We start from the raw sequence: 15176 nt of genomic DNA, 5'->3' as shown, positions 1-15176 counted from the left end.
AACGATATATAAATTTTATTTTTTAAATAAATAATTATAATTCAAAATTAGTATAGATAAATCTTGACATAAAACTGTAATAGTTGACGTAAAAGCCTATAAAGGTAGAATAATTAAATTTTAAATTTTAAAGTAAATATGTGAAAGTTAATGTAACAAGTCAATTAAGTAATAAAAATTCTAATTTTAATAAAAAATAAATATTTAAATATATATTATTTGGTTAAATGTGTTTAATGATATATAAATTTTAATTTTTAAATAAATAATAATAATAATAATAATAATAATAATAATAATAATAATAATTATAGCTCAAAATTGTCATAGATAAATTTTAATGTAAAACTGTAAGAATTGACGTACAAACTTATAAAGGTGGAATAACTAAATTTTAAATCTTAACGTAAATGTGACAGTTAACGTAATAAGTTAATTAAGTAAAAAAGTCTAATTTTAATGAAAAATAAGTATTTATATTTATATTATCGAGCTAAAAGTATGTAACAATATATAAATTTTAATTTTTAAATAAAATAATAAAGATAAAAATAATTATATTATAAAATTGACATAGATAAGTCTTAACATAAAACTGTAAGAATTAATGTAAAAATTTATAAAAGTAGAATAACTAAATTTTAAATCTTAACGTAAACGTATGAGACTTAACATAACAAGTCCATTAAGTAAAAAAAATCTAATTTTAATAAAAAATAAATATTTAAATATATATTCTTGGACTAAAAGTGTTTAACGATATATAAATTTTATTTTTTAAATAAATAATAATAATAATAAAAATAATTATAGTTCAAAATTGACATAGATAAATTTGACGTAAAACTGTAACAGTTGACGTAAAAACCTATAAAGGTGAAATAATTAAATTTTAAATCTTAACGTAATATGTGAAAGTTAACATAACAAGTCAATTGAGTAAAAAATTTTAATTTTAGTGAAAAGTAAATATTTAAATATATATTCTTTGTTAAATATATTTAACGATATATAAATTTAAATTTTAAATAAAAAATAATAATAAAATAATTATAGCTCAAAATTATCATAAATAAATTTTGACTTAAATGTAAGAATTAATGTAAAAACTTATAAAGGTGGAATAACTAAATTTTAAATCTTAACGTAAATATGTGAGAGTTAATGTAATAAGTTAATTAAGTAAAAAAGTCTAATTTTAATGAAAAATAAGTATTTATATTTATATTATCGAGTTAAAAGTATGTAACAATATATAAATTTTAATTTTAAATAAATAATAAGAATAAAAATAATCATAGTATAAATTGACATAGATAAGTCTTAAAGTAAAATTTTAAAGAATTGACGTAAAAATTTATAAAAATAGAACAATTAAATTTTAAATCTTAACCTAAACTATGAGAGTTAACGTAATAAAGTTTATTAGTAAAAAAAATCTAATTTTAGTGATAAATAAATATTTAAATATATATCTAGGACTAAAAATGTTTAACGATCATAAATTTTATTTTTAAATAAAAATATAATAATAAAAAATAATTGTAGTTCAAAATTGACATAGATAAATCTTGACGTAAAACTGTAACAGTTGACGTAAAAACTTATAAAGTGAAATATTAAATTTTAAATCTTAACGTAATATGTGAGAGTTAACGTAATAAGTCAATTGAGTAAAAAATTTTATTTTAGTGAAAAATAAATATTTAATATATAGTCTTTGACTAAATATGTTTAACGATATATAAATTTTAATTTTTAAATAATAATAAAAATAATTATAGCTCAAAATTGTCATAGATAAATTTTAACGTAAAACTGTAAGAATTGACGTAAAACTTATGAAGGTGGAATAATAAATTTTAATTTTAACGTAATGTATTAGAATTAACGTAATAAGTTAATTAAGTAAAAAATCTAATTTTAATGAAAAATATGCATTTATATTTATATTATTGGACTAAAAGCATGTAACGATATTCAAATTTTTATGTTAAATAAAGAATAATAAAGATAAAGATAATTATAGTTAAAAGTTACTATTGAAAAGGTTTGACGTAAAATTATAAGAATTAATGTAAAATCTTATAAAAGTGGAATAAAAAAAGTTAAAATCTTAACGTAAATATGTGAGAGTTCATGTAACAAGTGATAATAATAATTTTTATTACATTAATTAATTAAATATAATTTTAATATTAAAAGAATAATATTCTTATAGTTTAAAGTTAAAAATAAAATAAAATTAAAACTTAAATAACTTTTAAATAAACTAAATAAATTTAAAAATTATCTACATTGTTATCCTAAAATGAATAAATTTAAAAATTATATATATTGTTTATCTATTAACATGTTAAACAGGTTTTTATTATTTTTTTAAAAATTTATTTATTGATTTTACAGTAAAATTAGATTCACTGTAACATTCACCTACACATACATATTAATCCCAATCATTCTTGACTCAAGTGCATCACTATTGCCCGGTACAATTACAGGATTATAGTCCCATTGAAAAAACAAAATTCTTTACCAATTCAATTCTAAGGAGCATTAGATTTTGCAGAAGTAGTCAGTTTGTTTCACAATGTGTTCTTTTATTAACAAAATATTTAAAAATATTTTTAAATTATTTAAATAAATTTAAATAAATTTTTATTTTTTATTATACATATTTAATACAACTCTTATATTTTTATTTTAAATTAAATAAATTTTTATAAATTTTTATTTTTTATTTTTCAAGCGAGATATCAATGACAATATTTATAGAACAATTTAGTAATTGTGTTTCTTATCCGATTCACCTGTTATCATAAAAACGAGAACAATCGATTTCTCATACACCTACCTACGATTCTTATGTGTTGTGTATCAGGATTTATTTACAGCTGGAGTAGACACAAGTGCCGCCACTGTCAATTGGGCAATGGCGGAGCTTGCTAGGAATCCAAGAGTGATGAAGAAAGCACAAGATGAAGTTAGAACTTTTGCTGGTAAAAATGGTATGGTTACCGAAGATGAGATTGATCGGCTTCAATACCTCAAGATGGTGGTGAAAGAAACTCTGAGATTGCACCCTCCAGGAGCCCTGTTACTTCCGAGAGAAACCATGTCTCACTTCAGAATCAACGGTTACGATGTTCTTCCCAAAACGCTGATACAAATTCATGTTTGGGCAATCAGTCGAGACCCAAGGTACTGGAAGAACGCAGAAGAGTTCTTCCCCGAGAGGTTTAGTGATAGCTCCATTGATTTTAAAGGACAACATTGTGAGTTTTTGCCGTTTGGTGCCGGTCGAAGAAGCTGTCCTGGGATGCATTTGGCAACAAGAACAGTGGAGCTTGCGCTAGCCAATCTCTTGCATTGTTTTGATTGGAAACTGCCCTTCGGAATGAAGGGGAAGGATATTGACATGGAAGAGGCAGCTGGTCCAAGTCTTACTATCTCCAAGAAAACCGCCCTCCACCTTGTGCCAGTTGACAGGGTGCAGCGATCTCTGGAAGATCATATGAAGTGAACTGATTATCCACTTTAAGAGTCTGCACTTCATCAGATTTCAGCCATGGGATTTCTTGGATTAAATTTGAGCGAAAACACAATAAACATTAGTCGAATATGCTGGAAATAACGAGGCAAGACCTAATAATTAGCTTTGTTATATTAGCCTTGAATTGCATGAGCTTTTCCCCAATAACATATGTTCGTTTGTGTGAAACGCTTGAGCTGAGTTAAACCGTGAAGCAAATATTCAGGAAAACCTGAATTCAGCTCCAACATTTTAAGAGTCAACTGGTTTACAAAATTTGAAACTATAAATGACCTGCAATCAGTCACCACAGAATACGTTTGATGACGGAGAATAATTTTCATCAAAACCGAGACTGTAGAACAGTAAATTTCTCGCCAAGTGTTTATTTCAAGACATCAGCAATGGAGTTATAAGCCAGTGAAGTTACTTGTCAAATTACTCAAGACTCTATAAAATAATGATTTAAAGCCCACCTGTTGTTAAACGCGAATCAAGTGGTAGCAAATTGAATTGAGTCAAGAATTTTGTCTTGCCTGGAGCAGGCTTTGCTGCATTACCAGCCCAATGTAGAAAGCCCCGAAGTCCTCGTGTTGCCAAAGGCAAGATTTTGACTTGCTTCAATAGCTCGAGAGTAGTAATGTCTCACTTAACGAATTGCAATTGGAAAAATATGAGCAGCACTAAGTGGAAAAATCCACAAGAGTTCCTTCTCGAATGGTCTAACGCAATACCACCATTGATTTTAAGCACGGAAATGACTACAGTGGATCTTGCTTTTGCAATTCTCTTGCATAACTTTGTAAGTTTTAGTTCACTGTTTTTTGTTTTAAATAACACTAGATACCCGGTGAAAACGCAGGCGACCAAGAACTAGTCTCCAGGAAACATGCATTCCACCTTACACAACACAGCATAGTTGCAGGGGTTGTCAGAAAATTTCTATCCATCTATAATTTCTTATAATTCGCTAAATTCACATTAACTTCCCTACTTGTTTTGTCTGAGATGATCTTTTTCCTGTTGAATATGATGTTTCTGGTATCAAGAACCCCAGGCTTTGATAGTGTCTTACCAGAGGAAACAGAGCAACCCATGAATGAGTGCTGCTGCCACAGGAAACTCAAATGAACTGAACAAAGGGACATACTTTATACTTGTTACCAAGGCAACTGTTCAATTTTTTTGTAAAGGAGATTAAATCTACATTAGATGACATAGACAGCCAGCAAACAGAATGAATAGATATTATGAGTACCATCGTTATGCAGAAATATTAGATAACGCAATCATTAAGCAACATAAGAAGCATTCATGAGAAAGATCAACTGCACCAAAATAAAACCAAGTCTATGTTGAACAATGATCTACTTACAGAATTACCCATTGACACCACTGGAGGAAGAATGGATGGAAACACAGAAGGAGAATTCCCTTTAAGTTTATACACATTCCAGAGAAACAGTAGGAGCTGCATCATCTTGACAACATATATGATATTAAGACAAATTACAAATAAATCAGCGACTAACATATTCACTTCAGCTGCAAGTACCCCAAGAATATAAGAACTTCATTGTGCCACATGCATCAACTAAAATTCTTTGCTTGATTTGAGAATTCATAAATGCTCTCCCCTTGTCATGAGACAATTCCATTCCACTTTTCTACTCGCGACATGAAAAAACAGCTATCAAGACTCAGTTAATCAGCTGCTCTTACTGACCTGTGTAAATGGTTGGAATCGAACTACAAGAATTTCTCTTCCCACTCTGACATTCCATAGATGACAAAGGCCCTGAAATTAAAGAGAGAGAGAGAAAGATGGGGCAAAAACAAAGGAGAAAACCCGACAACTACAATAAGAACAAAAAAGATTTGAAAAGGAAACCAAGAGAATGACAAAATGGATGAGTTTGATCATAAACATTGGTCACCATGGAAGCATTAACAAGAAAGATTCAACTCAACAGAAAATAATTGCCATGTCAAAATTATTGCAAATGAAGGGGCTTTGAAGAATAAAGTTGCTATAAACTGACTTTTCTTGGATCTTATATATTGAACTTGAAAGTTTGCAATAAATACACGGAACAAGAGTAAAAAAATTTGTAATCAGAGAAGTGGTTCAGAGAGAGGTTCAGAAAGCTCCATTTCATTTGAACTCTGTTGTTGCATCTCAGGTTTACGAAACCCTACAAAATCCAGCCCAAGCCACTGCCACGGCCAACAAACATATCTTGACCCATTTCGTCCCCTTGAGTCTTCCCGTGTTTCAAACTCTTCCAGCTGACGGCTAAGCTCCTCTACTCTATCCCTCAGCCTGGATGCCCTCATATCAGCCAGCCTCAACGATTTCTCAGCTGCATCTCTTGCTCCCATGGCAGCAGCAGCCGTCTCTTCTTTGAATTTTAGCTTCTTCTCTGATTCCAACATGGCTTGCTTTGCTTCTTCAAGCTCCTGCTTAACTGCTGACAGCTGCAGATATATATTAAACCATAATTATTAGGCGTAAGATCCGGAAAAAGAACTCAGAAAAATACCATCAGCACAAGCCTTAATTATATCAAAACAGCATAATGTCAAATAATCAATATAACTTCATACTTCCATCTATGTGCATGATATATTGAACAGCAGTCCTGAACTGGAAAAATACTACTATTTAAGTATAACCACCCCATGACTAGCATTTGTACTATTCTCAAAATTTTGCTCGTATTTTTAGATGTAATTTAAAAAAAAAAAAGGACGTGGCTAATTTATGTAACTATTCCCCAATATTATTCACAACATCCTAAATCTCTTCACCAATTCTATCCAGAATTTCAAAGGACAAACTTGCGATCCATGTTTCATAATAGCCTTTTGTTCTACAATAAAATAAACTATTTTCTTGAGTGCAGCAAGTCATCAGGTCAGTTGATTCAATAATACTTCTCAAGAAAAACCATCCATCAAAAATCCTCTCTTTCTAGATTTCTGTCAGTTTCACCTGCTTTTGCTCTATGGAAAATGTCATGCTACTTTAAGTTATCCAAACATATTTTGACTGACTGTATGTCTAGTAAACAACTGGCTCAACAACCCCCCATCTCCGGCCATATAGATAATAACCAACAGGAGCCAAAATTTGTTTTTAATCACATTTACAATCTAAACATGCACAACTTCACTACATTAGACTGTATAGTTCTAAAACTATTGTGACACGTACTTTCTTTTCTGCATTTAATGTTAATTGCTTTTGTTCTTCTCTATCTGCAAAGTAGGAAGATTCAAACAACTCCTGGATTCTACCACTAAATTGTAAAAATCACTCTGGCAAAACTTCAAAACGATTATTGCTCAAAATTGCCACCAGAAACACCTTCACTACATTAGACTGTATAGTTCTAAAACTATTGCGACACATACTTTCTTTTCCACATTTAATGTTAATTGCTTTTGTTCTTGTCTATCTGCAAAGTAGTAAGATTCAAACAACTCCCGGATTCTACCACTAAATTGTAAATATCACTCTGACAAAACTTCAAAACAATTATTGCTCAAAATTGCCACCAGAAACACCTTCAATAATATATAACATATCCATTAACGAATGCTGTGGCAACTTAGCAAACATACCTGCGTTAAGAACTCTTGTTCAACAGCTCTTCCTGCAGCAGCCTCCTGCTCCGCTGCTGATTTCCATCTTGAAATTTCTTCCTCGGCAGCAGCAATGTCCATCATAAGTCCTTCAACCTTCATAAGAATAGGTCAAGTCAGCACCAAATGTAAACACCGAAGCATGAATGCAGCTTAGTCACTTCTTCTAACCTTTATGATCAAACCTACGAATTAAAAATTGCACACCGGAAAAAAAAAGGGAACTAACATTAAGTCAGTTGACTGTCAACAAAAGAAATGTTAACTTACGCTTTCATTCGCTACTCTCTCCTTCTCTTCAAGCTCCTCTATACGACGCATCCTCTGGTTGATCTCCTTGGCTTGAGCCTCCACATGTTCTTTAAGTACACTCGATTCTGCCCTTAATACATAAAAAGATATGCAGAAAAGAATGGCATATGGTCAGTCATGCCGAATGACTCTGAATATTAACTTAACCTATCCCACCCCATATTTTCTTGAATCAAACTTTGATATAAAGGCAGCATGTTATACATCATGGTTTTGTGCAATTTTATGAGTTTGAAAGAACAAGTACCTTAGTTCCTCCACGGAATGCTGCAATTCAATGATCTCAAGCTGAGACGTTTTGACAATATTCTCCAAAGCACCAGCCTGTACAAGTTACATTAATTAAATTCTCAACAAGGAAATTTAGGCCTTGGAACACTATGCAAACTTAAATAGCACTTGGGACAAATCAATGACAACAGGAAAACTAACCAAAGTGTATATTTCATCCTGCTCTGAGTCCTGAGCTTCAGCTTTATTTCCATCCCCCATAAGTTTACTAAATTTGAAGTCAATTCCAGCCTTTCTCAAACCATTCTCTGCAGTTTGAAACAACTCATTCGTTTTGGATTTATTTTCGGATGTCATCCTCTTGGACAATGCACTCCTAAGCAAAAAGCCAATATGTTCTTTCTCCTTAATCAATCGACCAACTGTTTCATTTAAACCCTTCACTTCATGATTCTTCTCCTCCACTAAATCCTTTGTTTTCCCAACAAGAATTCTCGCCAACTCATAGATAGATTCCATCCCTGCCAAACATGCACGTATATTTTCCTCCAAATCCGTCTCTTGTGGAAGAAAAAAGGATTCTGACACGTCTGACTGATCCATATTATCAGCATCAACAAGCTTAATAGCATCATAAATCCTTTCATGAATTCGTGACACGAAATTCAACTGATCAACCAGTAACGGCCTCTGTAACTCCATCTTCGATTCCAAACCTTTCAATTTATCATCATATTCACTAGCCAAGTTCCTTAGCTCCATTGACTCATTCTCCGCCCAATTAATCTTCTGCGACATCTCCTTTTCGATCTCCACAATCTTCCCATCCTTTTCAGCTATATTCTTCTCCAAAGTTTCAATTAAATTACTTTTTTTTGCAACCTCTTCTCGTAATCCACTTATTGTAGCTTCAAGCTGAGAAACTTCAATGGCAATCTCGTAATTCCGTTGTTCCATCTGCTCTCTCGCTTCATTCCTAGACTTCGCTGTGGTTTCGATCTGTTTAACAAGCTCCTCAACGATCTCATTTGTTCTTTTGATTACTCCATAAGCAACGGAGGGCAATCCGGTGTACTTTTGTGATCGCGGCAATCCTCCGGCAGCGAAATTCTTAAAATTACTAACTTTTCCAGATATTTTTTCGATACCAGAAACAAGCATATGAGCAGAAGTCTCGATCTCCGATCGCAATCCATCTTTTCCCTTGGTCGCTTCCTCTAATTGCTTCGCCAAATCTTCTCTCTGTTTCGTAGCATCGTCTTTGATCTTATTAGCTTCGGCTAATTGCGCCAATACGTTCTCGTTCGATCTCAATGCTTCTTCTTTCTCGCGGAGAGCTTCGTCTCGTTGTCTCGAGCACTCATCTCGCTTCCTAATCGCCTCGTGAGCCAGAGCTTTTAATCGATTAAACGAGACTTGTAGTTCGGATTTCGAATTCTCCGTCGCTTCTCGTGCTTGTTTCTGGCGCTCGAGCTCCGCGAGAATTTCACGGAATTTCTCGACCGACACGTCATCTCGAGACGGCTCTTTTATGACAATCGGTATAGGTTCATCGGATTCCACGTCGCTGAGCACCGCATCGGCTTCCTCGTCGGCCGCAGTCGACATTTTAAAACGACGTTCGATTTTGCTATAATCGATCAGTAAAGGAATCTCGCATTTTTTTAAACGATCGGAACCCTAGAATAGTAAAAAGAGAAGGAAGATAACGGGAGTAACCGACTAAAGTTAGGAGAGAGGAGGAAAAAGAAGGAAATTAAAGTGGAAACAGTGAAGATTAATTCAGATTAAGGTATGATTAGAATTTGCTTAGGATAAGAGGTATAAAGAGTTTTGGGAAATTCAGCGAAGGCAAATGGCGCGTCGTTACCTAAAGGAGAAGAAGATGCAGACGCTGAAAAACAACAATACGATTAGCTACCCACCAACCAGTCTCCCTCGAGTCTCTTCTGTTTTGGGTTATTTTCCATTTTTTCTTGAAAATTTATTTTACTTCACGAAGGAAACAATATTAAAATATTAAATTTAAAGGATAATGTAAACACATGCTTTGGCAAATTGGTGCAGCGGTGGGGCTGCAATGGGCCTTGAGAAGTTGCCACGTAGAGTAGCCGCCTTCTGGTATTCGTATTTAACGGAGGGAGATTGATTAGGGAAAAATAATAAAATACTAATTGGGCTTTAGGAGTTTCTTTAATTTGAGGGAAAAATAATGATTTGAAATAAAATATTATTCCTTTAAATTTAAAAATAAATATCAAAGTGTATTATAATTTTTTAAATTTATTTCATGGAAAATAAAAATTTTATTATTCTTATTTCTCAAATAATTTTAAATTTCTTTTATTCGAACTGGATTTATATGTGCATGAATGATGATTTCTTTTACGATAAGTTTTTGAATTTAGAATAAAAATAATAATATAAAAATGATTTTATAGGTGTCCATTGGCTAGGCCAGGTCGGGTTCGATGCGGACCCAATAAGCCTAATTTTAAAAGTCAAGCTCAAGCTCAAGCTCGGCTTGGCCCGTTTGTTTAATTATTATATTTATTAAAATAATATAATATAATAATGTTTTAATTTTTTAAATATATATTATAATTAAATATATGAAAAAATATAATTTTTTTTAATAAAATAAATTAATCACGTCAAGTTAAGTCGAGCTTAAGAAACTATGTCCGAGCTTGGCGCACACGAAGACGAGCCCTCGAGCTTAAGCAAGTAGCTAATCTCATGGACAATCCTAGAATGCAGTAAAACAACAGACTTACAAAATAATTAAAGAAATTGAATAATTTATCATGGAGGTCGAAATACATAACTACCAAATAGTAATAAATAAAAAAGACCATATTATATATATAGACCAATTCAAGGAGGTCTAAAAAAACAGAAGTTAAACTTTTTGAGAACAAAAATGAGGATTAGAGAATTATAGAGACTAATTATAAGTGAAGGAAACGACATGAAGAAAAATGATTAAAATAACCAAAGAAACCAAGTCCTTAACAAAAACGTATCAAGAGAGTAAGAAACTTTGCAATTGACAACATTTCAAAACATCCTCTGTTTAAGGGGGAAACAAGTAGAGTTAGAAGTAATTAATCATATAAGGTAAATTTTGAATTGGCTTAAGCCCCAAAACAATCAATTTATTATACTTGTTTATATAACTAATCTCTCATTCTTTATTATATTTAAACGAATTCTTAAATTTTATTTTGAATTAAATAAATTTTTAATTTTAATAAAAATTAATTATTGTTAAACTTAATGTGAATTGATTTTTTTTATTTACGTGGCATATGATGTGATTTAATAATGAGGTCTCGTAGTCGAGCTAAAACCCAAAATCACCGAAATCATCAAAAGAAATCATTTTTCAACTCCTCACCTTTTTCTTTTTCTTTTATAGGATTAGTTCATCCTTTTCCTTTTTTTTTTAAAGAATTGTTTTAAGAAATTGAAATAATTGATAGACTTATTTAGTATTTTAACTTTGTGTTTATTACACTAAATAATCATTTATATATTCATTTAGGTTAACAATAAGAAATTCTTACTTAATCTAGTTTGACTTTTGCATTAAAGGGGTAAAATATACAAATGGAAATAATCAATATAGTAAATTTAGTTTCTTGATACAGAAATTAAAATTTTACTTTAATTAGTAGGATACATAATATTTATTATTTAGAATGGACACATGACATAAAGATAGACTATCCACGAAATATTATTTATCCTTTTACTAAATATTTTTTTTCTTTTATATATTCATGTTAGATTAACTTATGAGAATGTTCTGCTTATGCGTTGAATCTTTTGATCACCAGATATGAAGTACACTTAGTTCATGGTAGGAGAGAATAAAGGATTAAAGTGCATAAATTTCATAAAATCACGGCGTAAATAATGGAGTGGTGTCATTTATTTTTAAGAAGCTTAAAATTTTCATATACAGCTGACCTTGACAAATCCTGTTAGCCCACGAGTATCAGGCCGGTTCATGAGTCAATTTTCCCATTAAGAGGAAATTCTTGCATAACTTCTACGGACATTGACTGATTGACTATTTTCCCCATTGCCTAAGCATGTCTTCAGCCAAGTCTCTTTCTCCATCGTGATAGCCCCGTGACAACTATATTTCAGGTTTTGGATTGTTCCTTGCTTCCTTCGCCTGCCGCTTTTGCTGTTCTTTGTTTTGTCAGGAAGTGGGAACAAATTAAAGAAAAGGAAAGAAGAATCGGATACAACTGCCCCTATTATGCTAATTTTTGTTCATGATGTTCCCCAAGTTCTTCCCAGGCCTTTAATCCTAGCCCAAAACTAAAAAGCCTTAATGTGAGTAGTCAGCTCCCATGTAAAGTTCACAACTGAATTACAATCTATCTCAATGAATTTTATGTATTTCAGCTAGAGCTATTCATCTACCTGTATTCTTACCAAAGCGATGGGATGACATGAATGATTTCCCGGGTTTTTTAAGTAAGAGGATGAACATATATAAATGTCTAATCCTCGAGTTTCCCTTTCCCGCAAATGAATGGATGTGACAAAAGTTGCAAAGCTGTCCATCTCTTGTTGGGTTCCTTGTGCAAGCAACAACTGAAAAAGCTCCTCAACTCCTCTGATGCCTCCTTTGGCAAGCTTGGGGCTTCTCCGTAACGTGTTATCAACACTAGCTGCATCCAATTGGGCTTTTCCCCTGGTGGGAGAAATGGGAAATGACCCACATAAAGCTCCAATAAAGTCACACCCAGGCTCCAAATATCCGCTGCAGACACAAACCTGGAATCGTACATATTCGAGTCCAATCTTTCCGGGCTCATGTAAGCGAAGGTACCCACATAGATATCCCAGTATTCAGGTGGGTCACTCTCTCTCATTATCTTGCTGACACCAAAATCACCAATTTTCACATTCATGTTTTTATCAACCAACAGATTTGAAGGCTTAATATCCAGGTGGAAAATATTGAACGCATGAAGGTAATTGAGGCCACTAAGAACTTGATAGGCAATGTGGGCAATCGAGGATTCGGAGAAAGGGCCATTAGCTTTAAGAAGCGTACTAAGTGTTCCTGCATCCATGTACTCCATGACAATTGCTTTTTCCCCTGCCAGTGATTCATAGGCTCCAAGGCATTTGATGATGAAAGGAGAGTCGGTAGAAATCATGATTTTCATTTCATGGGACGGTTGATAAGGCTGCTGGCTAGCGTCAGGGTCGCCGCGGATGACTTTCAGAGCATAGATTGCTGAAGTTTGCCTGTGGCGCACCTTGTAAACGGTGCCATAGTTACCATGGCCCAAAACGCAGAGCTTTTCGAAGTCCAGAAGGTTAGATACTTCTTGACTTGCGGTCGTTATGGACTTATGGAGATAAATGAAGGGAATGAAATTCGAAATCTTGACTTCTGGAACAGGAAGCTGGAGACTGAGTTGAAGTCTATGCTTAACTAGAGACATATATACGTGTCAATATCTGACCTTCAGATTGGAAGGAGAACTCATCAAACGAGCACTTGATTTTGTAAATTAATTAGATAAAAAAAAAGAGAAATTAAATCAATTAAAGTGCAAAAGTTTGGAAGGGTTAGGCAGATAAGGACTTTGGAACTTGTCGTCGTGAAGTCCTGTTCGGATTATATAGTGTTAGAGAGGAAAGAATGGAAAATACCACAAGTAGATGCTACGCGACTATTGAACTTGATCGCGTCGATGGCAGTAAATATTTTTCGGGTCAAAGCGATTATCGGAAGACAGGGCAATAAGGCATTTTTTCTGGGAAGAGTCTCTTGATAAATGGCACTATGGGAGTTCCATTTTGTGGGATGTATAATTTTTTATTCATAAATTTTACCATATGGTCGGTTTTCGGAAGAACATGATTGAGATATTGAATTGGTGGAAGCATCAAATTATTTACTGCCTGGCAAACATTGATAAAACGCACCAGTTAATAGGTTACGAATTGACCCGGCGCTAAGCGTAATTCTTCTGTACATACAAACGCGGCTCGTCACATTCATGATTACAAAGTGGCGGAGGAGGTGCACGTCTGGTGCTGTTCCATATGCGTGATCTGTTTAAAATGAGTGGTTTATTCACCGTGTTTAGTAGTGAGTATTATATAGCACTACTCTTAAATCATTCATCCACACTGATTATATCACTGTTCATGAAATGATCAAAATTCAAAAAAGATGATTTTTAAAATATTTTATAGTAAATTCACCCTGGTACACACACACACATATATATATATATATATATATATAAATGCGTTTCTCTTCTAGGTTTTAATTTTTATAGGTAAGTCTTCATTTATTTTTAACTCAATTACAAAGCAATATATGTGAATTTGGCTTTTATTAATCATGTCAATAATTTATAATTGAATATTTTATAAAATTATACTCACTAAAACTAATTCGAGTCTTATAATTCTTCATAGAACAATAGATTTTTATTTTATAAATTATTCATTTAGTAAAATTGAAAATGTTACTTACTTTTAAAATAATCTTATTATTATTATTATTATTTGGATATATTTTGAATTTGATGATCTTTCTTTTCTATACCTTATCAAAAATGATGATTTTTAAAATCACTAGTGATTTATAATATTACAGTAAACATGTAAAAACTTCATTTTCTCCGGACTTTCAATTAATTATTATGCTTAACCATTATGTTTTTTAATTTTCTCTATTTTTTTAATTTAATGTTTCATCTATTATTTCATATGTTTTGTACCATTTTATTTTGAATTAACAAATTGAATTTAAGTCCTACTGTCTAATCAGGTTTTATGAGCTAGTGAGATAATTGAACCTAAAATCTAATTTATTAATTGGGCATAGTACCCAATGTATTAACTATTTTTGGATCCTAATGGGTTAATTGGCCCTTAGGACTTAACAGTCCAGATTGGATTTAGAAAATAAAAATAAAAATAGAAATGCATAAAAACTAATAGTAATAAAAATATAAAAAAAATAAAAAATTCTGAAAAAAGAGAAATTTTGAAAAAAACAAAAGCTCAATTGCCATGGCTCAACATGGTAGTCGACTTTCCCTCTCTCGAATTCCTTAGCTCCCAAAGTGTCACTCCTATTTCCAACTCCAAACCTTTTTCCTCAACTTTTTACCCAGTTTACTTCCAATTACAAATTCATTAAAAAAAACTCAAAACCTAAATTCTATTTAAATTAAGTAGTCCAATTTTCGAATTTGTTATTAATAATGGTGGAATGAGGATTTCAAGTTTGGTGGGCAGAAATAATCCCCCCCTCTCCTTTTTTTGTTTGAAGACAACTAGAGAAAGCCATGCACCGTTTAAGATCCCACCCAATCCGTCATCATCTTGCCATCTAACCACACAGTTACGCCACCTTGCCCTACTCTTACCCCACTATCCATGCGCCCTTCCACACATA

The 15176-nt window shown here is 32.3% G+C and overlaps 1 protein-coding gene and 2 pseudogenes across 1 annotated transcript; 1 reads left to right on the top strand and 2 right to left on the bottom strand.

Moving 5' to 3' along the window:
* The first annotated feature begins 2797 nt into the window (after nt 1-2797).
* On the top strand, nt 2798-3523 carry LOC110423490 (cytochrome P450 71B2 pseudogene; annotated as a pseudogene).
* A 1952-nt stretch (nt 3524-5475) lies between these two features.
* On the bottom strand, nt 5476-9734 carry LOC110423266 (paramyosin). The gene is made up of 6 exons (XM_021437435.2): nt 9594-9734; nt 7925-9403; nt 7740-7816; nt 7451-7562; nt 7160-7276; nt 5476-6010 (listed from the first exon to the last, which is right to left on the bottom strand). Exons 2-6 carry the CDS (start codon nt 9329-9331, stop codon nt 5648-5650), a joined length of 2076 nt encoding a protein of 691 aa, XP_021293110.1. The 5' UTR covers nt 9332-9403; nt 9594-9734; the 3' UTR covers nt 5476-5647.
* Nucleotides 9735-12243: 2509 nt separating this feature from the next.
* LOC110423593 (mitogen-activated protein kinase kinase 9 pseudogene) lies at nt 12244-13200 on the bottom strand (annotated as a pseudogene).
* Between the last annotated feature and the right edge of the window lie 1976 nt (nt 13201-15176).

Source organism: Theobroma umbraticum, unplaced genomic scaffold (assembly GCF_002168275.2).
Source record: "Theobroma umbraticum cultivar Fairchild unplaced genomic scaffold, ASM216827v3 scaffold_20.0, whole genome shotgun sequence".
Classification (NCBI taxonomy): Eukaryota; Viridiplantae; Streptophyta; class Magnoliopsida; order Malvales; family Malvaceae; genus Theobroma; species Theobroma umbraticum.
This window is presented reverse-complemented; position numbering and strand designations above follow the sequence as displayed.